This window comes from Panthera leo, chromosome B2 (genome assembly GCF_018350215.1).
Source record: "Panthera leo isolate Ple1 chromosome B2, P.leo_Ple1_pat1.1, whole genome shotgun sequence".
In the NCBI taxonomy this organism is placed as follows: Eukaryota; Metazoa; Chordata; class Mammalia; order Carnivora; family Felidae; genus Panthera; species Panthera leo.
Window position 1 is genome coordinate 141337017 of NC_056683.1, and position 24208 is coordinate 141361224.

Here is a 24208-nt window from a genome sequence, read left to right on the forward strand (position 1 = left end):
TGGGTGGCTCAGTCGGTTAAGCATCAGACTTCAGCTCAGGTCATGATCTCGCGGTCCATGAGTTTGAGCCCCGTGTCAGGCTCTGTGCTGACACAGCTCAGGCTCGGAGCCTGGAGCCTGCTTTGGATTCTGTGTCTCCCTCTCTCTCTGCCCCTCCCCTGCTCATGCTCTCTGTCTCAAAAATAAATAAAAACATAAAAAAAAAAGAAGATACCTGATGCATCTGTGCACCTGACCGTGCAAGCGTGTTTGCTCCACTATCCCACACATGGAGGAGCCAGTCTACATCAGATAGGTTTTTAACAGAAATCTGTCCTGATCTTCTCAAGCTCAGCGCAAGTATATTCTCTATCTTCTGATACTTCTATTGGTTGTCCTGGCCCATGATTATAATCTACCACTCTTTTGCTTGTAATTATAGGTCTGCTTCGATAATCATCCTCCCCACCCTGGAGTTACCATAGTCTCCTGGGTCCTCAGGATGGGGTCCCGAAGGTAGTCTGTCTTTTAAATTCAAATTATTGGGACACCTGGGTGGCTCAGTCAGTTAAGAGTCGGCTTCTTCATTTTCACTCAGGTTATGATCTCACAGTTCATGGGTCTGAGCTCTGCATCAGTCTCTAGGCTGACAGTGTAAGCCTGCTTGGGATTCTCTCTGTCTCTCTGCCCCTCCCTGCTCGCTCTGTCTTTCAAAATAGTAAAAATACACTTCAAAAGACAATTTAAACTCAAATCATTCATCGATTTGGCCTTCCTTTTTATTCTGTTAGCTAGCTCCTTGCCCTTTTATTGGTCCTGGTCTAGCTGCAAGGTGGTTTTCATTAGCAAGACGGGAACCTCTGTAGGGGGAGCTGGGGACATTAACAGTTTTACACTCTGAGTATCCTTCAGATCCATGATTACATGGGGTCCCAGTTGTGAGCCTCTTTCTGACTTCTAGTTCTGTGGGGGTAACACAGATCTTCTACCCAAATTAGGATGTCTGACCTCTGGGAATTTCCACCTTCATTTTTAGGCATTTACCTGGTGCCCACATTTTTCTTCCTTTCTTGTATTCTAGCAGCTGTTATATACAATTTCTTAACTACGTAGAGCTCTATTTCTCCCATATACCTGGGATATGTCTATAGGTTTCTACACAGTTTTTGTTCCTGTCTTTCTTTCCTTCAGGTTGTAGATTATTTTGGCCCCTAGTGACATACATTTTTGCAATGCTTCTGAATGGTTCAATTTTTCATAAGCTTCCAAGTGCCTTTCTAGGTGGTGTCCCTCGGTTTCGGCTTTAGCTACTTCTACCTCCTGCCCCGCTTGCAAAAGGGGGAAGCCAGGCTTCTGCTGCTAACCGCCTCCTGCACACAGCTGGTCTCCATTTCACCTGCCTGTGCCAATACCTTAGGATCTCACCCCCAGCAAAACACGTGGAAATTCTATTTTCACACAAATTTATCCCCAACTTACTGTTTTTAATTCTGCTATCACCAATTCCAGCAAGACTCAAGGAGTTTTTTTCCCCCCAATTCTTCCAAGTTTTCTAAAAACACATAGTGAGTCAGTGACACAGCATTCTGACAACTCAGCCAACTTAGGCGAGTCGTAAAGGCCTGTACACCAGTTGTGCCTTTTCCACAGTGCTGGCCTTATTCAATCACACAGCAAGGTTAACAATTGTCAAGCAGGTTCAGGATTTTAAACTCAATGACATTTCACTATGCATTTAACTTGGCTTCATACACGTCACACAAGATGAGATATAATACAAAGGCACACAACAAACGAAATGCCATGAAGGTAAGAAGTGAACAAACCAAAGGCGAAGGCAGTCCCTGAGCGCAGTTGAGGTGGGGCGGCAGTCTGGTCCGGGTCGGCTCTCCTGCTCACCGCTGATTGTTCGAGCCGCGGAGGATCTCTGTCATGTTCAGAGATCAACCAGGCAGAACCTCTGGGGGCAGCTGCCTCTCCAATGTGGCCACACGTGGGAGGGCCAGCGTCTGGAGAGGCTGACCGTTGGCCGTCCTCCCTCTCAAAGCAGTTTAATCAGGCTTGGGCCTTCGCAGGCCTCTTCTGGTTCTAGTGATTATCAGCCCCTGGTTCTTCCAGGTTCTGTGGCCTTATTGTTTATCAGCCCTTAGTGCGGCCAGTCTGTGTTGGTTTGGGAGATAGCTGGTCACAGCTGCAGGGCCCTTGGCTGCTTTCCTGTTTGGGTCACTACTTGACATGAGTGACTCCATCTTGCTCCCTCCCCAGGGCCAGTGGGACCGGGAAGCCATTGCCTCCCTCCGCCCTGGCTTTTTAGTACTTATTTTACGCAGCCAAGAGCACAACCGGCTCCACATCACTCCCCAGCGGAGCAGAGATCCCCGTGGGTGACTCTGGCCCTGCCAGGAGGGCTTGGAGTGCACCGGGTGCACCGGCCACAAGAAACTTCGGACGCGGCCTACGGCGCCGGTCCTGCGGGAGGCAGTCGTACCGGTCCTCCAGGCAGGGGGACCCAAGCGAATCCTCACACCCCTTGAAGTTTTCCCGCGGGCAGCCACGCGGGGCGCCGACCCAGGCCCGGCCGCTTCTCGGGACGCGGCCGGCGCTGGAACAAAGGGCGCCCGGCGCAGGAGGCGGCGGCGGCGGCGGCGGCTGCGGCGGCGCGGGCCGGGCGGAGGCTCGGGGCGGGGGCGGAAAGTGGGAGAGGAGGCCGGGCCGGCCGAGGGCACCGGGCGCGCTTCCGCCGGCCGCGCCGCGCACGCCGCGGTAAATGGGAGGCTCGGCCGGCAGGGGCGGGGGCCGCGCAGCCGGGGAGTTTCAGGAACTGGAGGAGCGGGCGGCGGCCGGAGTCGCCGAGCGCCCAGCGGCGGGGCCTGAGCGCCGAGACTCGGGGCCGAGGCGGAGCCGCCGCCGCCGCCGCCGCAGCGCCGGGGCCCAGCCGTAGCCGCCGCCGCCCTCGCCCGCCCGCCTCGGGCCGACAGCCGCGGCGCCGGAGAGGAGCCGGCCGTCCCGGGCCGGGGGAGCCGCCCGCCATGGCCACCAAGGTGAGGGGCGCGCGGCGCAGGCCCGGCCGGCCGGCCGCTGGGGCCCGCGGCGGCGCGGGGGAGGGTCGGGGCCGGGGGCGCGGGCGGCGGCGGCGGTGGCGGCGGCGGCTGCGGCGCGGCCCAGTCACGCGGGGCGCGGACGTTCGGGGGCTCGGCGCGCGGCGCGGGAGGGTCGCGGGGCGGGACCCCGGACGCCAGCGGCGGCGTCTACAAAGTTTGCGCCTGAGCGTGGGCTGCGGCCGGGCCGGAGGGAGGGAAAGTTCCCTCAGCCCCGGAGCTCGTTCGGGGCAGCCGCCCGGCCGCCGGGATACCCCGGTCCTGCCCCGAGTGGCGTCCTCTGCCCGCCGCCGCCGCCGCCGCCGCCGCGAGAAGCGCCCCTCCCTCCGCCGGAGGGTGGGACCCCAGCGGCGCGGGCCGGTTTTGGGGGACCCGAGCCCCGGCGGACGGGACTGGACATTTCAAATGACGGCCCGCGAGCCAGTGCTGTCGCGGAGGGAACCCGCACACCGAACGCCCCGCGCCTCCACTTCCTTCGTTTTTCTTGTTGTTGTTTTTTCCTTTTGTTTTGCTACCTTTTCAGTTTGAATGGTATTTCCAGCGTGAATAAAATACGAAGAGGGAAATGACTGTGCTTTCAGTAACGAGTTTGCTTGAAAAAAAAAAAAAAAAAAAAAAGGCCCAGGCCCCAATTACGTGGTGGAACTTTAGCTCGATCTTGGTAATTGGCCAAGCGTAGTGGTTTGCTTATTTCAGGGTATTGTTCGTGGAATTAGCGGTCACCCTTTGCTACCTGAGTGTGTCGAAGCCACCCTCCCCCCGCCCCCTTTCTGGGGCGTTTTCTTTAGCTCTTCATGCAAAGTAGTAGCTGGGAAAGTCACAGTCGCTGAATAGGGCACTACTGGTAGGAGACCCCTCCTAGAGCTAGTGATGTGGTTTGAGGAATGGCTTGACTTTTGCAAATAGTTTTCGTGATGTCACTTTTATACAGCATCAGCACCCTCTTCCATATTCATGTTTGAAATCTCCGAGCTTCTTTTGGGTTGGCGAAAACCTTAATTTTTTGTTGTTGTTGGGTTTTTGTTTTGGATTCCAGGATAAATTAGGAAAGGATAAAAATTTTGAAATCCCTTAGAAAGATCAGATTGTCTGATGTCACTTCAGTCTGTTACATTTTGTGCTCTGACACTATGGGCAGTGTTTATTTAAAAAAGAAAAAAAGATTCTCCTCCGGGGAACCTGTTGTGTGCTGTTACTGAAATAATTACCTGCTTGTTAATACATTATTGGCTGCACTCTTCCTTGGTTTTATTAGATGTCTTAGAACTTGCTACCTTTTTAACGTATGTAATTTTGTGTTGATCTCTTTAAAAACAAAGCTCAAGCCAAGGATTTCTAAGGAGATTTGATTTTGAGGTTTGTTGCCAGCCATTCCAGAAATCACCAATTACCGGACCTATTTTGCATTCATCTTGCAACCTGAAAAGCTGTTTGTGGTAGATTGTGTTCAGTGGTGGTCAGTGTTGTGGTATTTTGCACTCTGATCTGCTGATGCGTGTTACCCGTACCCCTCCTTCCAGTGGGACCCAGGTAATGAAACTGGTTTGATAAAACTGAACTGAGTTTTTTTGTAAAGTGAAAAAGGACAGTGGTTCTTGTAGTAAGCTTGACTTGCACGTGTCCTCACTAAACCAAGCCATAAAGCATGTGTAAGCACTTCCTACTTTATCTCCACTACTGGAGGCGAATTCCCATGATTCCAAGTCTGTCTGTCCTGCACCTTTCTAATCACTGTTCCACATGGCATTCGGCACCATGTTTACGTGATGACAAGCCACTTCCATTCTCGAAAAGAAAGGAGGAGCGAAGAAGCACTGTTAAAAGGGGACCCTACCCCAGTTCTCTGGTTTTGCTACTTCCTAATGATTCTTGTGTCAAACCAGGGTCATTTTTTCATTGTTGCCAGAGAGGAAAGTTGTCCTTGGTTTCCTCTCGCCCCTGCAGCCACACCCCTGCCTTTGCAGACATCTGAGTCGTTTGGGGTTTTTCCTTCCCTTTCTTTAATTGGGTAGGTGGTGAGAATGTAGCTTGCTAAGTAATGACTTCTAACTTTTTAGGGAATCGGAGACTCACGGGGCGCTCAGGCTCTTGCTAGAAGCCTTAAGTAATGACAAACACGACATCTGGGTGTGTGAGGTGGTGTTGCGTTTTCCTTTGAGTTTACCAGAGAATGGCTTTAGTTGTCTGCAAATATAATTTTCTTTTGTATTCTTCTTACGTGTTTTTTCCCAAGATGCAGTTATCTCTGAACTGTCGTGATTTTTTTTTTTTTTTTTTTTTAAACAAAATCCACTGGTATGTTCCCAATAGAAAGAAATTCTCTTTTAGAAGAAAAACTTTAATGGGGCAGTTCTTCACTGCCAAAGAAAGTTAGTCAGTAACTGCATATTAGAAAGAGATTATCTTCTCTGTTTCTAATCGCTACACAGGAGGATGCTGAATTCAGTTGTTAAGTAAGTACATTATTCTGAGTCCAGTCTTATCTCACTTAACGAATACAGTGAAGGGCTAATAAGTGTGTTTAAGCCTTGGCTTCTACTAGAAACCTCAGAGGGTTGTATTTTATCACAGTCATATGGTGGATTTAGGAGTAAAATAAGTCGTATATATCAAGTCATGAGAGAAATTTTTTCTTTTTTTGCCCATATGTGTCAAAAGAAGCATGAAAATAGTTGATGGAAGTTGATCCGCAGCCTTATAACACGGTCATTTCCGTGTCAGAGTTAACCTTTGGTAACGAATTTGGTTCCTTTTGTGCTTACATAATCACTTTTAAGAGTAATCATTATAACAAGATTCTGAGAGTCCCTGAGGATTCCCACCCCCAACTTTCTAGCTCCAATATTTAAAGTTAAACATTTGTGTTCGTGCTTACCTGGTTGAATTAAGTGGGTGCGAAGTGTTGAAAATACTGGTGGGAAATGAGTGAATTGCTCAGGACTGTTCCATGATATACATTAGTGAGAATAGCAGAAAACATACTTTGTAATGTCTCCTGAGCAAAAACCTCTTTGAGTGGAAGAATAGAAATATCTTCCTAATAGAGCTTTAAGGATTCAAGTTGGTTTTGATTATTTTTAAAAACTGTACAGAAAATGCTGACTATTCAATTTTGTGTACGTAATTTTTTAAGGGTCTTACTAAATAGAATATCTGGGTAGTATTTGTGTAGTCAAAAATTCTGACAGTAAAAAGGTCAACCACTTTTTTGTTAAGGAAGGAATAGATGAGGAAGCATAAAATTTTTGCAGAGTTTTCTGTTGCACCGTTTCTATATTGACTATATGAAAATTAATAATTTTCCTTTGCCCACCTAAACCTTTTTAATTTTGCCTGTGCTGTTCCTTTCTTTTCTGGAATGCTGTTCTCTGGCTTCTTCCCTCCAGGTACCTTTTTTTTTTTTTTTTTTTTTTTTTTTTAACACCTTCTGTCGTAGCTCAAAGCAATGCTTCCTCCAGAAAGCCTTTCCTGATCTCCCTGACCTCTGTTACAGGGTGACATTGTGCGTCTGGGCTGCCATTTTACCTGTGATTTTGTCTAGTGACCGTCTCCTGTAGGAAGCTCTCAGCCCCAGGAGGCTGGGTCTGTGTGTATTTCCTCACTTTGAATCCTCTGTGACTGGCACAGGCAAGGCTCTTGATAAACTGTTACTGCATGAATGAATGTTGAATTTTCTTGCCTGGGTTCCTTGCTGTCCAGTTTGAAAGAGTAAAAGATATTCCAGTGACATAAGTGATGGCTGAAGAAAACTGTTTTCAGCAGTAAACTGTCTTTCTTGTTCACTGCATTTTAGTAAACTTTCCCTTTTTAAGTAGACATCCACAATGGACAATACACATCTACAGCGTAGGTACTAGCATGTGTTTGAAATCGAATAATTCAGTTTTATTGGTTCTTATGTTTTCAGGTGTTTGGAACAAACCTCATACTGCTGAGACTTTAACCCATAGTTGTTAGAAATGTGTCTGATTACCAAAAGTATAGGGTGTTACCATTTACCTTTTTGTTAATGATTTCTAACTTAATTGCATTGTGACCAGGGATTCTGATTGCTAGTAATACCATACCTGAAAATTTGTTGAGGCTACCGTTGTATCTGTCCTGTAGTGTGTTTTCATAAATGAGCCATCTGTTCATGAAAAGAGTATGTATATCCGCTAATCGACGTATATATTTGTATTCTGTGTATGTCCATTAGATTGAATTTATTATACTGGTCACATGTGCATCCTTACAAAATCTGTTGTATCTGGCTGATCTGTTGTCTACTTGATGGAGATATTAAAATGCTGGATTTAAGAAATTAAGAAGTTTAGGGGTGCCCTGGTGGTTCAGTCTGTTAAGTGTCAGACTTGTGCTCAGGTCACGATCTCACAGTTGGTGAGTGAGTTCAAGCCCTGCATCAGGCTCTCTGCTATCAGCACAGAGCCTGCTTCAGATCCTCTTGACTCCCTCTCTCTCTCTGCCCCTCCCCTGCTTGCTCTCTCTCTAAGATAAATAAACATTTTTTTTTTAAGTTAAAAAAATTTTTTTTTAAGTTTAGAATTAGTATCCTCTTCCAGGTGCTTTGAACTTTTTGTATCCTTATGAAGGGACCCTCTTTATCTCTAGTAGTATGTTTTCTCATAAAGACAATTTTGTCTGAAGTTCATGTGGTTTCAGTAGCTTTCTTTTGGTAAATATTTGCCTGGTATATAAAAACCTATAGCTGAATTTTACCTTTTTATCTAGCCTGGTGATCTTTGTGGCTAGAGTTTTGTCTGTTTTTATTTGTGTTTTCTCACATGTTTGAATTTCTGGTTACCATCTCTGGACTGCCTGAGGATTTTTCCCCCCTTCCTCTTATTTTACTCCTCTTGACCTCAGTTTTTTGGAAGGTTTGTCCTATATGTCACTTTTTTTTTCCAGTGGTTATCATAAGCATGTATGTTACCATTTCTAAGTTAAAGTCTGAAGTTACTCAATATCATTGCCCTCCTTTTGAATGACAAAAAGGTCTTAAGATATATAACTCCAATCATGTCCCCCAATATAGTCAGCTACTGCCCAGTATTGTCATTCTTTTCCACCAAAAATTGGACATTATTTTTATTTCTACATAGTTAATGTTTATTTAGATTTAATCGAATTTTATTGTATCTTTGCTATTTCTGTTTACATTTCACTCCTTTCTGGGATAATTTTCCTTCTGTTTAAAATGAATTCTTTGGAATTCCCATTGGGGAAGATTTGTTGTTGGCAAATCATTTATGTGTGAAAATGTATTTTGCCCTATGCTTGAAAGATAGGTTTCTTGGTTGACAGTTTAGCTCAGCATATTCGACGGTAGTATTCGCCTTTATTCTCTGGGCTTTCAGAGTTCCTTCTAAGAAGTGAGCGGTCTAATGTCCATTTAAGATGATCTGCCTGTTTAAGACCTTCCCTATATCATTAGTTCATTGCAGTTCTAATTAGTACATTATCATCAGTACGTTGCAGTTTTACCTTAGTGTGCCCATTTGTGAATTGTATATACACAGCTTGAACTTTACCGGGGGTGTCGGGTCCAAGGATGGGAATTTCAGTAGATCTAGAACAATGCAGTTCAGTAGAACTTTCTAGGATGATGGAAATGTTCTACATCCGTGCAGTCCTGTATGGTAGCCACCTGCCACATGTGACTAACGAGAATCTGAAATGTGGTTAGTGCGATTAAGGAACTGTGTTTTAAATTTTAACTTACATAGGCTCATGTGGCTAATGGCTGCATAGTGGGGAGAGCAGTTGCAGAGAATTCCCAGAGATGGTTATTTCATGAATGTTCCCTCTTCCCCATTTTCTCTTTCTGGAGCTCTAATTAGCACGAAAAGGTCCAGCACATCTCTAACTTCTTTACTTTCCACCTGCCGTGTTTTCTTTGTGCTGCATTCTGGATAATTTCTTTGGCTCTCACCTGCAGTTCACTACTTTTTCTTTCTTTGGGCGTAATCTACTCTTTTATCCATCGCTTTTATTTCAATTATATTCTGTTTTTAGAAATTACATTTGATTCCATGGGGCGCCTGGGTGGCTCAGTCGGTTAAGCGTCCATCTTCAGCTCAGGTCATGATCTTGCGGTTCGTGAGTTTGAGCCCCGCGTCAGGCTCTGTGCTGACAGCTCAGAGCCTGGAGCCTGTTTCGGATTCTGTGGCTTCCCTTCTCTATCTGCCCCTCTCTGGCTTACGCTCTCTCTCTCTGTCTCAAAAATAAATAAATAAATAAAAATTATATTTGGTTCTATTTCAAGTCTGCTTGGTCATTCTTAATAGTCTCATTCTTAGCTCATTTTTAAGCTTCTGTTCAACATATTAAACATTTATAGTTTGTGTCTGTTCTGGTATCTGAAGTCTAATCATCCATCTGGTTCTGCTCACTCTTACTCATGGTGCCTTGTTTTCTTGTGTGTGTGTGTGTTTCTGTGATTTGCTCATTTTCCTTGGAATTTCATCTGAGGGAATTTTAATGCCCGGATCGAAGTTACAAGGTCTTCCAGAGAGAATTTGTCTTTGCTTATGCCGGTCTCCCAGGGACACTGCATTCTTGTGGTCACTCTAACTTTCTCACTCCTGGTTCAGTGCTTCCAGCCATACTGGTGGCAAAAATACAGACCTCAGATGTCTGGGGAGATTTCCCTTACTCCTGTACTCCAGGCCTATGAAAAAAACAGGTTTCCTTGCTGTCCGCTTTTGAACAATAGGTTCTCTCTTTGGCCTTTATATTGAAGTCCTTTTGGGGTCGCGGTGTCTAGCTCAATACAGGAGTCTTTCTCTCCTACCTCCCCCGGTGTAGCCTTCAGCACACAGACTCGAACTCGGAGTCTCCAGGGTCTCAAACTCAGGGTTTGGAGGAGACGCCTAGAGTGGAATCGTGGCTCAGCACATATTTTTCTCCAAGGAGAGAAAGCACTCCCTTCCTGTGTGACCTCTCTAGAGCCTTTCCTTTTGTGCTGACTCAGTGGTGTGTTTTCAGAGGTGTTTATTTATGTGTGTGCTCGTCTTTTCCTTTTAATATTTTATTCAGCACTTAAGTGCTTCAGCCTGCGGGCGGTTCGGGGTGGTGGCTTGCCCTGTGTGCTGGAATAAAATCCGAGTCAGGGCATCTTTATAACAGACTGTAAAGTGAAGGAAGGGAACGTGCGCACGCACAGCGTTAACCTCTTCTTTGGAGGGAAAAAAGGTGAAAAAGCAAAGTAGTTAAGCATTTTAGTAGAAACCAAACCTTAAGCTATCAAAACAACAGACTGTGGCCATATTTCACTTTCCAATTGGGGTGTCTTTTCTTCCCCACCCCCCTTGTTGACTGTTCAAAGCACATGGTAGATTTAGCCCTTCTTATTCATTTTTAGATATTGTAACTGCAGTGCTTGAGGGTGTTATTCAGTATGACTCAATTCTTCTAAGCTATTTTTAGTCTCTGAAAATGGAGTCATATAGTGTCGTTACCTGTAGAGGCAGGATGCAAAATCACCTGTTAGTGGCTATTTGCGTCAAAGAGACATATAAACTTTAGGGTTAAGGAGGGTGATAAATGCACCTTTATCCTGGGAGCCGATACCCCTCATCATTCACTGACTCCTTCATTTGAGCTCCAAAGGATCTCAGAGCCAGGTCCTTCCGCTGCACTTGGGATGGCAGCATGAAAGGCCTCATCCGCGCTCTCAAAGAGCCTTAGCCCCTGGATTGCAGGCTTTCTTCCGGGCACAGTGGGGGCTCCTTCCTGATGCAGTTTTTCAAGCCCGCAAGGCTTGCTAAGGAGTGGAAGTCTTGAAATGTCTATTTTTTTTTCTTTAATTCATCGAGTGAATTTTTGCCCTTATTCAATTACATCAGTCAGTTTTAAGATACTTCTGGAACACATTTGACAGTCTGGAAGTCCAGACTGCCTTGTAGGATCCCAAATGTCCAGTTCAGCAGGTACTTCAGTAGTGTCTGTGTACCCCTTTTACACTGGAAGTAAGAATGAGATTTGGATCCTTGCCTAAGAGAGTTGACAGTCAGAAATTAATGAGCTGTGTGAAATGTACCAGTTAAATGTCAGTTTAAATATATTTTCTAATGCGGATTCAGGAAAGAGGGCTTGAAAATGTAGATACGGGTGTGAATACTATTTGTCTATCTCATGGTGGTTGCACTCAGGAACTTCTCTTTCATCTTTCAGCCTGTTTTGAATTCTCAAGATTTTGAGTAGTGAATATTTGTTGCTTTTGTAATGAGGAGGAAAACAAGTTCTTTTTTTCTTTTTCTTTTCCATTTAAAAGCTTATTGTCATTAATTGGGCCCTGAAAGCAGATTCCCAAACTTACCTACCTTCTCTTAATTTGCTTTGAAGTATATAGTAAGATGAAAAAAGTGTTGTTGTTTTTTTAACGTTTATTTATCTCTGAGACAGAGAGAGAGACAGACCATGAACGGGGGAGGAGCAGAGAGAGAGGGAGACACAGAATCGGAAGCAGGCTCCAGGCTCTGAGCCATCAGCCCAGAGCCCGACGTGGGGCTCGAACTCATGGACCGTGAGATTGCGAGATCGTGACCTGAGCTGAAGTCGGTCGCCCAACCGACTGAGCCACCCAGGCACCCCTGAAAAAAGTGTTTTTAATTAATGCTTATAAATAGTGGCACTTCAATAGAAAAATACTAATGCATGCAGGATTACAAATAGAAACTAAAAATTTTATTTTACTTCCTGAAGCACTATATTTTCTTCTGCCAAAGGAGAGAAAGTATGGTTTTTAATTTTCAAAAATAACTAAAAACTTACCAAAAAGCAGCACTGAAGTTCTTAACAATTGCTGCTTTATAGATAACTTTTGTACTTTTAACCAAAGCCTGCTGGTGCCCTTTCCCTCAGGAGCTTGAAGGAAGCAGAGCTCCCTAGCCTCCTGTGGGCTGGACTGGTTTTCTTCACTTCCTTACGTTCCCCACCTTCATAAGATTTTAGAGTCAAGAGTTGAATTTTAAGATTTTATAGCCTTTTCGTTGGTGTGTCAGACCTACTTTGTCTTGTGATTGTCCTTCCCAGTGAGTAAAGCACATTCAATGTCCTTGTAACCGCCTCCCCAGCCTAGAAAATCCAGTAGGTTTTAGATTACGGAGATCTGTAGTTACATTATATTGATTTGTCTTAATCAATTAAAGCCAAGATGATACCAAAGAATATGGAGATTGTGTTTTAAAATTCTGATATTTAAAGCTGCTTCTAGTATTGACTGCTCTATCTGTAACATTCCCCTTTTTGATAAATAAAAATATCTCATGTCTGTTTCTGTAGTTTGTATTGTGAAAGTAATAGGTAGTTCTCTAAAATGCAAGTATTAATTATTTTTCCTCAAACTCCCCTCTTCTCTGCCTTATTAACAATCTGTGCTGTAAAGAGATTACGGCTGTGGCAATAAGCTTTCATCTAAGGGAGAAATTGGATTCTTACTGAAATATATGGATGTTTTATGAGCTATGATCGTGTTTTTGAGGTTTTAGGCACTAATGGCAGAGCTGTGGTACCCTGGCTGCATCACAGCCCCCACCCAGAGAGCTCGTTAAATCACAATTGCTGGGCTTCGCAGAGTTTCAGATTCAGGAGGTGGGGCCCAGAACATGCATTTCTGCCAGCTCCCAGGTGATGTTGATGCTGCTGGTTTGGCATGACACTTTGAGAACCACTGTGTGGAAGATGGAAAAAGAAGAATCAGAACCTGAGTTCTGTTCTTGGTTCATCCCTAAAATCCGTGGGCTGTAAAACGGGTGGGCCACACTAGTGCACCTGTGAGCAGTGAGTATGGTTTCTTGTTTCAAGGACTCTTCTGTCTAACTGGGTTCAGGTGATGCTGAAAATCAGATCAGTAGTCTCCAGTAAAGACTGTTTAGTTTCTTGTCAGCTTGTGGTTTTCAGTAACTTTTCAGTGTTGTGTTGATGGGTCATTTGTATTGTATGCAAATGGGTCTCTGTTAGTGTGGTGAGGTGGCTGTAGCTGGTTATTAACTTTTCCTGTTGCTTTTAGTTGGCTAAAAAACAGGCCATACAATTGTGTTTATCATTATAGTTCACAGTATTCAGCCTAGATTTATTTGCTTTGTATAGTATGTTCCTAACGTGGCTGTATAATGATGGCAATTTTAATTCACTAGGAGGGGGGCGCCTGGGTGGCTCAGTCCGTTGGGCGTCCGACTTTGGCTCAGGTCGTGGTCTCGCGGTCCGTGGGTTTGAGCCCCACGTCGGGCTCTGTGTTGACAGCTTGGAGCCTGGAGCCTGCTTCGGATTCTGTGTCTCCCTCTCTCTCTGCCCCTCCCCAACTCATGCTCTGTCTCTGTCTCTCTCTGTCAAAAAAAAAATAAATGTTAAAAAAAAATGACTTTAATTCACTAGAGGGGAATACTATGTAAGAGAATCCTGTTTTTTTAATTATTTTATGATTCAGATAATCTATGATATTTGTGTAAATCTAGTTTTTTAAATCTTATTTGTGCAGTATGTACCTATTAATTTTGGTGAATTTGAATTTCATCAGATGCAACTTTTCTGTTTTCCTTTGAGCAACTATTCAGCTTTCCTTGGAAGACCCCTTAGAAGCCTTAAAAAAGTAAATTTTTCTTCAAGTATTTATTAAAGCCAAGAAAAGGCTGAGTATAAGCCCTGAACTAGAAGAATCTACCCTTGAATAATTGCATTGATTGGTCTGGGACTCCTGCATGAAAGGCAAGGGTGTGCTTTGGAAAATGGCTTTGTGAGTGAGAGGCTGGCTGTGCTCCTATAATGTGCCTGTGCCATTCCTCAGAATTAGCACGTGTCTGAATAAGAATGGTACAGAGAGGGGCACCTGGGTGGCTCAGTCAGCTAGGCGTCTGACTTCAGCTCAGGCCATGATCTCGCGGTTTGTGAGTTCGAGCCCCACATCGGGCTCTGTGCCGACAGCTCGGAGCCTGGAGCCTGCTTCAGATTCTGTGTCTCCCTTTCTCTCTGCCCCTCCCCGCCTCATGCTCTGTCTCTCAATAATAAATGTTTAAAAAAGATTAAAAAAAAAAAAGAATGGTACAGACTGATACTTGTTTAAAATTTTTTTTTTAAGTTTATTTATTTTGAGAGACAGAGACAGCACGAGGGGGGGAGGTGAGGGATGGGGGAAATCCCAAGCAGGCTCCATGCTGCCAGCACAGAGCCAGACACAGGGCTTGAACTCTTTAAACCCTGAGATCATGTCCTGAGCCGAAACCAAATGTGGGACGCTTAACCAACTGAGCCATTCAGGCACACCCAGACAGGTATTTTAAAATCTTTGTTGGCATTTACACCAAAGTCTTTTTGTTGGATCCATAAACAATATATACTGTTAGTTACAGAAGGAATAAATTTAATTTTCCTGCTGTCTGTGGTTAACATTAGAATATTATTATACGTAAATACCGGGGGTATTTATGGAAAATATTAAGTGTGCTACCAAAACTCAAGTGCATGGGTGTGTTTTTCATTCAACAGGCTTTGTTGAGAACTTGTAAATACTGTAGGTGCACAATGCATGTATATTCTTCCAGTGTCAAAGAATTTCTAGTCTAGTGGGCGAAAACACTTGAATCTCTTTAACTGAATGTTGTAGTTGCTGCTGTGGATGTAGATGCCGTGTACAGTTAGGGCACATTGCTGGGAGTCAGAAGTGAGACGCTCATTTCTTCATTGACTTTCACTGGGCAGTTAAGAGTAAAAATGAACTTGTGCCAATAAAGAGACCGTAGTTTGAAAACTTCATGTAAAAATCAAAACTAGTTAAATACTCGGACATACATTAGTCAGAACACGGAGGAGGGTCGTTCCTCTACTCGAGGATATTAGGGAGTAATGTTAGATAAACGAAGACACATTCAATTTGAGGTCTCTTTTAAGACTTCTTTATTAGGGACTTCTTTATTAGGGACTTCTTTATTAGGGACTTGCCCCTGCAGGACAGAAAGTACGTTTCACAGAAAGCGGACATCTTCAGTCTCCCTGGTTGTGATCTAAAATTTTATCTGAGGCTGGCCGCACTAAGCCACTTTGAAGAACCCGGCTCTTTCTAAAACCCTGTGGTCGTGGACAGAGTCTTAAAATGGTTAAAACAGATCTCCTTTTGATTTCCAGGTTAGCAGTTTAGTTAAAACATTTGGAGTGTTTTATATGCCTGGTTTGCAACACCTCCAGTTTATTCTAGATTAGGGATTCCCCGCTGGTGAGCTTTCAGGGGATTTTTATTTATCTTTGGTCTTTAAATGAGCAAACATTGTTATAGACTGGGTGTCTTCTTCACATTTGTAATATGGTTTAAAAATATGTCAGCTGTGATATTAATAAAATATGGATCATTTAAAAATGTTAATGACTTTGGGGCGCCTGGATGGCTTAGTCAGTTAAGCATCCGACTTTGGCTCAGGTCATGACCTCCTTGCTCGTGAGTTCAAGCCCCAAGCCCCGCGTCGGCTCTGTGCTAACAGCTTAGAGCCTGGAGCCTGCTTTGGATTCTACGTCTTCCGCCACCCCTCCCCCCGCCTCATGCTCTGTCTCTGTCTCAAAGATAAATAAACATTTAAAAATTTTTTTTAAATGTTAATGACTTCATAGTACCTTTGTGGCATTGAGTATTAATAAATTGTGCTTTTGTGTAATTACTGTTGTTTGTGGGGTGATGTATGTATGTATGAATTAATTTTGGGGTTGTTGGGATCCCTCTATGATTCAAGGTGACTTTTGTATAAAAGCCCATTTCCCTTAATCAGTATTTGCTTTACCTTAAGTTTCATCTTTAGAAGAGAGATTTTGTTGGGTTTTCTATTAGAGATGCAGTGAACAAATAAAGTCAGTTTTATGTGATTATGAAGTTTATGTGTTTCAGTGCAATAGTGGTATAGCCCAGAGATTGGGAGTCTGGGCTCAAATCCCAATCAAATCCAGCTACATAACTTTGGAAAGTTACTTAATGTTTCAGATCCCTCATCTGTAAAATACAAGTAATCATATGAACTCAAATGTGAATTCCATTGCACAGTCCAGGTGTGGAAAAAAATAGAACTTTATTTTTCATTAATAATTTACCACAATCGTGTCGATTCTACTGGGTAAGTGAAACTATCATCTGTGAGTTCGCAGACCTCCTTCTCTTGCCTCACGGCTGAATTGAGGGTGGAGATACCTTTGTAATGTCATTGCCTGGGGGGGACCCCATCCTGCCCTCCAGCCACCTCTCCCCACACTGGAACCATTCTGCTATTGCCACACTCTCATGGGACACGCATCTCTGCAAAGCTCAGACACTTTCTGTCCTAATGCAACATACAGCTGTTCGTACCCCTCCGGTCCATTTGCCGTTTCCCCGGGGCTCTGGCACTATGATGCGGTCTCCAGAACTCTCCGTTGCGTCTACACTCTGTCCTGTACTTCTCCACCCCAGACCATCTTCCCCAGGCTTTGGAGGCAGAAGTGGCAAGGGTTCAACAGGTCTTGCCTTGTCTCTCCTGTGCAGTGTTTCTCACAGGTGTAGACCTAGAGTTCCCTCTGTTCTTAGGGCCTTTGGAACCCGCAGCTGGGAAGACTGTTGTGTTCCACTGTGTCCTGTCCCTCTGCTGAGGCAGTGACACTGCTGACTTGGGGGTGGGGAGGTGGGAGTAAAGACAAGGAAAACAAAAATCCCTAAGGATGAAAAAAATTATATTTTAAAGCTATTATCTCTACCAAATTATCTTAAGAATTAAGTGAAAATTCTTATAAAGGACTTACCAAGTGTCTGGCTTATTGCAAAGGATAGTTGTTATGGTTGAATGGTGTTATTCATATTATTGTGAAAGTAGAGTATAAACTAAGATCTGTTAGACCCCAGGATCTAGAGTCTACCTTAACTGTATTCAGGGAGCTGAAATAAGCTTTTCTAATTTCCAGTTACTTTTGTGGATGTGATCAGCTTTTCCATCTCCTTCATATTTATCTAAAACTTTGGATAAACTTCCCAGATTGGGGTGCCTGACAATTTGAGTTTGATTCTTTTTGCCGTTGCCTTGGTGAGCCTTGTTGAGCCTTGTTAATTCCGGTAAATTACCTTTCATACATCAAAACAAGATAATTCTGGTAAATTACCTGTCATCAAAAACAAGACCAAATGTTGGAGGCAGAAAGAAGTATGAATAAAATCACAGAGTACATTGGCGGGGCACCTGGGTGGCCCAGTCAGTCAACTCCGACTTCGGCTCGGGTCATGATCTCGCAGTTCATGAGTTCAAGCCCCGCGTCGAGTTCTGTGCTGACAGCTCGGAGCCTGGAGCCTGTTTCGGCTTCTGTGTCTCCCTCTCTCTCTCTGCCCTTCCCCCACTGACCCTCTGTCTCTCTCAAAAATAAACACTAAAAATAATTAAAAAAAAAAAAAACCAAGAAGTGCGTTGACATTGCTGGAAACCCTATGGTGGAACGGCACCACGTGCGTGGAGCAGCTCTGCTTGCTAAGTTCTTAGATGGCACATCTCATTGGATCCTCGCGGTAGTGGTTCTCCATGTCCCCCTGTTCCTTCAGTATATTGTTGAGCACCTACCATGGGCCAGAAACTGTTGGGAAACAGTAGGAATACAACCTTGAAATAATTCAAAATCCCTGCTGTCGTGAACCTTGCTGTCTAGGGGAGGAGATGACAACAAACAAGGTCAGCGAGGAGAAGGGATAAGGGAAGGAGGAAGCTCCGGCCGTGAAGAGGAGAACCTGCCCGTGAGCGCGTGCACACACAGCGTTAGACGTGGCCGGGGAAGGAGACCCTCCAGCAAAGAACTGAAGGAAGGCGGGGAGCAGGCCACTGGGATCCTTGGGGCCCCAGCTCTGTTTCCCCCCCCCGGAGTAGCACCCCGGGGGTCAGCCTGGCAGCCGGAGCCGGGAAGAGCCGTGGGGGCCTGGTCGGGTCTGGGGCCTCATGGGTGATGATGAGGCCGGTGGCATTCATTCCCAGTGCGAGGTGAATCCCTGGCACGTTTTCAACAGACCTAAAACCGCTGGCTTTTTTTTTTTTTTTCTTTTTCTTTTTGGAATCCAGCTGGCCTCTATTGGCCAAAGCTAACTGGGGAGTTAATGCTCTGTTCACTTTCTCTCTTCTTGAAACTTGATTGTATCTAATTAGAGTACCACTAGGAAAATTCTGTGTGACCTTTAAGCCAAAAAAGGAAAGAGCTCCAAAAGGACTGATAGATTATCCTTTTTTGAAAAAAAACTATATGTGTATTTTTATTTAAAATTTTTTTTAATGTTTCTGAGAGAGAGGCAGAGCATGAGTGGGGGAGGGGCAGGGACAGAATCAGAAGCAGGCTCCAAGCTCTGAGCTGTCTGCCCAGAGCCCGACATGGGGCTCAAACTCACAAACCGTGAGATCATGGCCTGAGCTGAAGTCGGTCGCTCAACCGACTGAGCCACCCAGGCGCCCCCCAAAAAACTATATTTTTAAGAGGACACTTCTCATGGTCAGCACTGAGTAGTGTATGGAATTGTTGAATCCCTTTATTGTATACGTGACACTAATATAACACTGTACATGAGCTATACTGGCATTAAAAATAAATAGCCTTTTATATACAAAGACTGTCTCAGCCAAGTCAGTTGAAAATAGTTTTTTTTTTTTTTTTTAATGTTTTTATTTACTTTTGAGAGAGACAGAGACAGAATGCAAGTGGGTTAGGGACAGAGAGAGAAGGAGACACAATCCTAAGCAGGCTCCAGGCTCCGAACTGTCAGCACAGAGCCCAAAGCGGTGCTCGAACCCACGAGCTGTGAGATCATGACCTGAGCCGAAGTTGGACACTCAACCAACTGAGCCACTCAGGCGCCCCATAGTTGAAAATAGTTTTTAAATGAAATTTAAAAAATCTTAAGCACACTGGATTTTAGATTTTATCTGATAGGACTTTTCAGCTGTCTCCTGGTTGTACTGAAAGTAAATACATACACCTATCTGGCCACTTGCTTAGTTGGACTAAAAGATGGTTCGTTTGGCCGTCTTCTGTCCTCATCCTATTGACCTCACTGGTGTTCACCCAGACAGTAAGTGAAATATTGCCAGACCGGCAGGTTTTAGATACAAAAAATATTTATAACTAATGACAACCAACTACATTCCTCCTCTGACTGGAGTCACTACTTGCTAAAGCAGCAGACTTTCTGAGGCCTCAGCAGTTTTGAGAACAGTAGTGTAAGAAGGCAACAGGAACTCCGAGAATTGGGTCAGAATGTTCTCACAAGCGTAGAACAAGTGGCATCATCCTGGCTTAGGATTTTGAGATTCAATGAATCTTTATTCTTTTCCCGGTTCCATTAGTGATTTTGGGGGGGAAGGGAGGAGCGGTGTGCAATAGATTACTGAAATTTTATATTATTTGTCCTTTAAAACTCCATGTCTGTGAGTTTTAAAGATAATACCTTGGCATGACTCAGTATTTTTTTAACTTTTTATTTATAAAAATTCCAAACAAACACAGACGAAAGAATAGTACAGTGAACCCTCCCCCGCCCCCCATGCCCATTATCAGCCTCACCGGCTACCAGCTCCTGGCCCATTTTCTTCCCTCAAACCTTCCTCACCCATTTCCCCCTTCCTTCATTATTTTGAAGCAAATTCCAGACCTATTCTTTCATGGTAAATATTTTAGTATATCCCTCCCAAAGTAAGACTTTTTAAAAACCCATAACAGGGGTGCCTGGGTAGCTCAGTTGGTTGAGCATCTGACTCTCGATATCGGCTCAGGTCGTGATCCCTGGGTCATGGGATCGGGCTGCACGCTTAATGTGGAGGCTGCTTGAGATTCTTTCCCCCTCTGTCCCGCTCCCCCACTCATGCGCGCTCTCTCTCTGTATCTAAAACATAATAAATAAATAAATAAAAACATAACAATTATTCCTATCATTTAAAATTCAAGAATAAATCCTTAATATCTTGAAATATCCAGTCTGATGGTATACAGTGTTGTAAACATTCATAAATTAATAATTTGCTCTATTTACATGGCTTGATACGCATTCAGATAAAGACCATGCCATCTAGCTTAGCTAGATGCTTAGGTGATAGTTAAAATGATTATTGATTGGCATTTGTATGAATCTGCCAGTGTTAAGACAAATTTTGTCATAAGTAGTGTGTGCATAGCTAGCATACCACAGGCTTTAGAATATATATGTGTGTTGCTCTTCTCGTGTTGACTCACTGCCCTTAACAGAATCCTCGGCAGACAAGGCCTTTCCGAAGCCTTTCTGCCCAGTTCGGGTGGTGCCAGCAATGGGAAGATGCTTTGGATTAGGGAAGAATGGGGTTATAGAGGCATTTATTACATCAGAGTGACCTCCAAGTGATGGTTAAAAAGTTGATGAAGAATGAAAAGAAAATACCATCATGTTTTAATGTAGGAATACATAAATCTACATTTCCTTACCAATCCTTTGATAGAAAACCAAGGTCTGATTGGAGTTCTAAGTGATCCATCTTGTGTAATCTCAGAATGCATTGCCTAGGATTTCCATTTTTAGTTTCTTTTAAAGAGCTTTTAAAGAATTTAAAAACAATTTCAAAGCATTGTGGATACAGAATTCTAGATTTTTAAAAATTATTTCCCATCTGTCCTGTTGCCTCAGCTGCATTAGTTTGACAGTAAAGTTTTTAGCAACTTAACTTTTTGTCACTGTTTCTCCAAACATTCAACTGATTTTCCTAGAAACAATTACTCCTTTGTCACAGTCTTGTGTGAAAGGCAATAATAGTTCAGTTGCATGGCTACAGCCGTAAGTACAACTACATAAACGGGTTTCGGAACCATCTTGGTATGTATATGAGGGGGTAGCCTGCTAAATGCAAGAGTTCAGGATGCCACGCGTTTCACCCAGAGCCCAGACAGCGCCCGTAAATTAGGAAAGTTGACATAGAGGGTACAGGCTACGTGACACTCTCCTGTTAATGAGTCACACTGTCGAAATTTGTGGCTGGTTACCTGGGATTGCTTGGCTTGGACTGTGGTTCCCGCGGGCTCAGAGGAGAATTGACAGGAGATGATGAATTCAGTGTTTGTTCCTTAGTCTAGTACCTTGACCAGCTGCGTCCGGTAGGGCCATTATCATGATGTGAGTGATGAGAAGAGCTTTTGTGACATTTTCAGTGAAGATGGATTTTAGACGGTGACCTAAAAAATAACGAAATGTAGTTTACTAAAGTAATGTGGTGTCATTTTTTTCTATTTTACAGACGAGAATGGTATAGCTCTTGAAACTTAGAGATTTTACAAGTGTGGGGAACTTGAGAGTTTACAGTTTCTGCAGTAGCCTTTCCTTCCATCCTGGAAGTAGGGGTAGACTTAATCCTATGAAAAAAACCTCCTCTGCCAGTGGTGATGGACATGGTAAGCTTTCTTAGCATTTCAGCTTAGCCTGTGTTCTGTGTTTACTGGAATCCACAACCGAAGTGACTAGGGTATTAAAAAAAGGAAAGTCAAGCATTCTCTCTGTCCTTGAGGCCCTCCATAGTGTTATCAAACACAAAAATAAAAACCAGCTGCACGAGAGCATATTCAAGAGGAAAACGAAAGCTACAGACCACTCACTGAAGCTCGAAACGCCCTCTGCCCGGCTGCCTCTGTCTTGTGCCCTCCCTGCCGGCACCTGCCTACCAGCCCACTGTGCTGCTTCTGTTTTACTAGTGCATTCTCTTGATCACACCGTATCTTTTTCCCATTAGCCTTGGAGGACAGTGACTCTTCCTTGCTGGTGTTCGTCTCCTTGTAGAGTGATTTGTACTGGATATTCAGTAGATGAATTTTTGAGCAAGAACCAGGAGCCACCTGGGGGTGCTAGAAAGGCCAGGCTTTGCCATCAGAAAGCCCTGGGGTACAGTCCTGGCTTCAGCGCTCACTTTCTTGATCTTTGACCGCAGGCAGATGAATCACTCTGGGCTGTGATTCCTCATCTGTAATGATGCAGGCGTGTTAAACTTCTGATGTGCAGGAAAGTCTCAAAGAACATAAAAAATCATCCTCCCCTTGGCCCAAATATGAATTGTACCACCCCTGGGAGACCTTGGCCTAGGCTCCTCAGGCCTAGATCACTCGCTAGGGTAGACCCGGAGTTACCTTACCTGACTCACAAGAGGGAGGGTGAAACCTTAACCAGAAGCGGGGGGTGGGGGGCTGCATCCAGTATGGGGGGAAGAAGAGGGCACAGATGAGAAATAGAGTCACCGGGCGGGGGAGCGGTTGGTATTGTGGAGTGGGGGAGAGGCCTAGATTTTTAGATCGTGGAGGATCTTGAATGCCAGGGAATGAATTTGAAGTTGATCTTAGGTGATGGGGTACCGTTCGAACTTTTTGCTGTGAATGGTGCCTGTGTTATGAGGGGAACTTTGCAGTAGTGTGTACAGGCAGCTGGGTGAGAGGGAAGGTCATGGCAGGAAGATCAGCCCAGGGGCTCCAACGCGGCAAAGAACTGGGTAAAATGCCACTTTTTCCACTCGCTGGTCATTCGACCTCAGGACCTTAGCCTATGTGATCTTGTGAGCTGCTGTTTCTCCTGCGAAGCTAAGTCAACCGCCACCATGGGGCTATTTTGAAAGTTAAATCCGGGCATATGTAAAGTGCCTCACTGCTGGAGAGGCTTAGTCCATCCCCACTTGGCTTTCCCTCTTTGTTGCGCTGTTAATTTGCAGGAAGGACCAGTTGGGAGGGGAAAGAGAGGAAGCTGGCAGAGATCTGGTCAGAGGCACCTTTCGTGCCCCATAGACGGTGCCTCGTTGGGACCTGGCCAAGAAGCTTTACTGTCTTCTCCATCTCAGATGTTATGAATCCCGTATTTGTAAACTTTTTCTGTCTGTTGGTTGCTATTTAGTCTAACTGTCTTCATTTGGCCATGCATGATTCATTCTTCTGTTTTTGGCATACGAAACTTCAAGTTGGCCCTTCGAATTGTGTTTTATTTTGCTAACTTTGGCAGTCTTATTTTACTGCCTTACACTTGTGCTACAATAAAAACCAGGTCTAGTTTTGTGGTTTTATGTCAGCTGTGTGAATCTAGAAGACACATTATCCTAAAGAGGAACCACTGATAAAAATAAATCCTGGTTAGGAGTTCTGCCCTTCATCCACGTAGCAGTTTAAAGCAGACACCCACATTCCTCACGTAACTCAGTTGTATGTGTATTCATGTTGAAGGGAAAAGCATCATTTTGAGTAGTTTAATTTTAAAGATCTCTGTATTTCACTTTAAATCATGTTCTTGAAATACTTAAAAAGTTTTTTTTGTTTTTTTCATTTAAGACAGGGGATACTCTTTGTTCAGACCTGTCAGAGAAATGGACAGCTTGGGTCTGTAACAAAGTGCTGTGTTTTAAAGCAAAGATCAGTAATTGTATGAGGATATGCTGCTACATACACATTGACTTCAGGGCACAGATCAGAGTTTACTGTTCCTCTCGTTCCTCATCCTCTCCTTCAACAGAATCCGCACCGACCTCCTTACAGTCTCTGTCAAGGGGAGCCATGCCCTCACCCACATACCGGTGAACAAAGGCACGCTTGTCATACGTCAGGTCAACCTTGTGGTCCGGGCGAGCCCAGGCACCCCAGCAATGGCTGGGGTGTTGCTCAACGTGCACGCAGCTCACTCTGCTTTGGCCAGGTCTCCACCAGGTACCGCAGGGGGAGGCGGGTAATTAATGCCGACTTTGAAGCCAGCGGGGCACCAGTCCACAAACAGGATGGTAGGCTTCCTCCTGACGGTGGCAGTGGCGGCATTGACATCTTTGGGAGCCGTGTTGCCACAGTACCCCGGGCAGGAAGCCATGGCGAGGGTCACATTTCACCATCTGGTTGGCTGGCTCAGAGCACGCGTCGGTGATCTCTCCTACAGAAAGCTGTTCAAGGCAGGCTTTCTCAGCAGAGGTGACAGGAGCATATGTGGCCGGAGCGAGAGGGGCGTGGCAGTAGGGTACGAGGTCGGCCTGGAATTCTGTCAGATCAACATTCGGGGCTGCATCGAATGTGAGGGAGGCGGTGAGGTCAAATCGTGTCCTCCATATCAGTTAGTGTAGGTTGGGTGTTCAGTTCCGAGGTTTCTATGACATGTCATAGATGGCCTCATTGTCAACCGTGAAGGCACAGAGTGT

At 44.6% G+C, this 24208-nt stretch overlaps 1 protein-coding gene across 9 annotated transcripts in view; it reads left to right on the plus strand.

Moving 5' to 3' along the window:
• Positions 1 to 24208, plus strand: part of LOC122220530 (palmitoyltransferase ZDHHC14) — a 533561-nt gene that overhangs the window by 404521 nt on the left and 104832 nt on the right. Inside the window, exon 1 of one of the 9 annotated variants that reach the window (XM_042940158.1) lies at positions 2934 to 3020. The exons of 7 other annotated variants lie outside the window; for them this stretch is intronic. In XM_042940158.1, coding sequence (XP_042796092.1) covers positions 3009 to 3020 — 12 coding nt within the window. In that variant the 5' untranslated portion in view covers positions 2934 to 3008. Of the gene's footprint in view, positions 1 to 2933; positions 3021 to 21190; positions 21456 to 24208 lie in introns of those variants that run through there. One more of the 9 variants, XM_042940159.1, reaches the window with a different exon arrangement.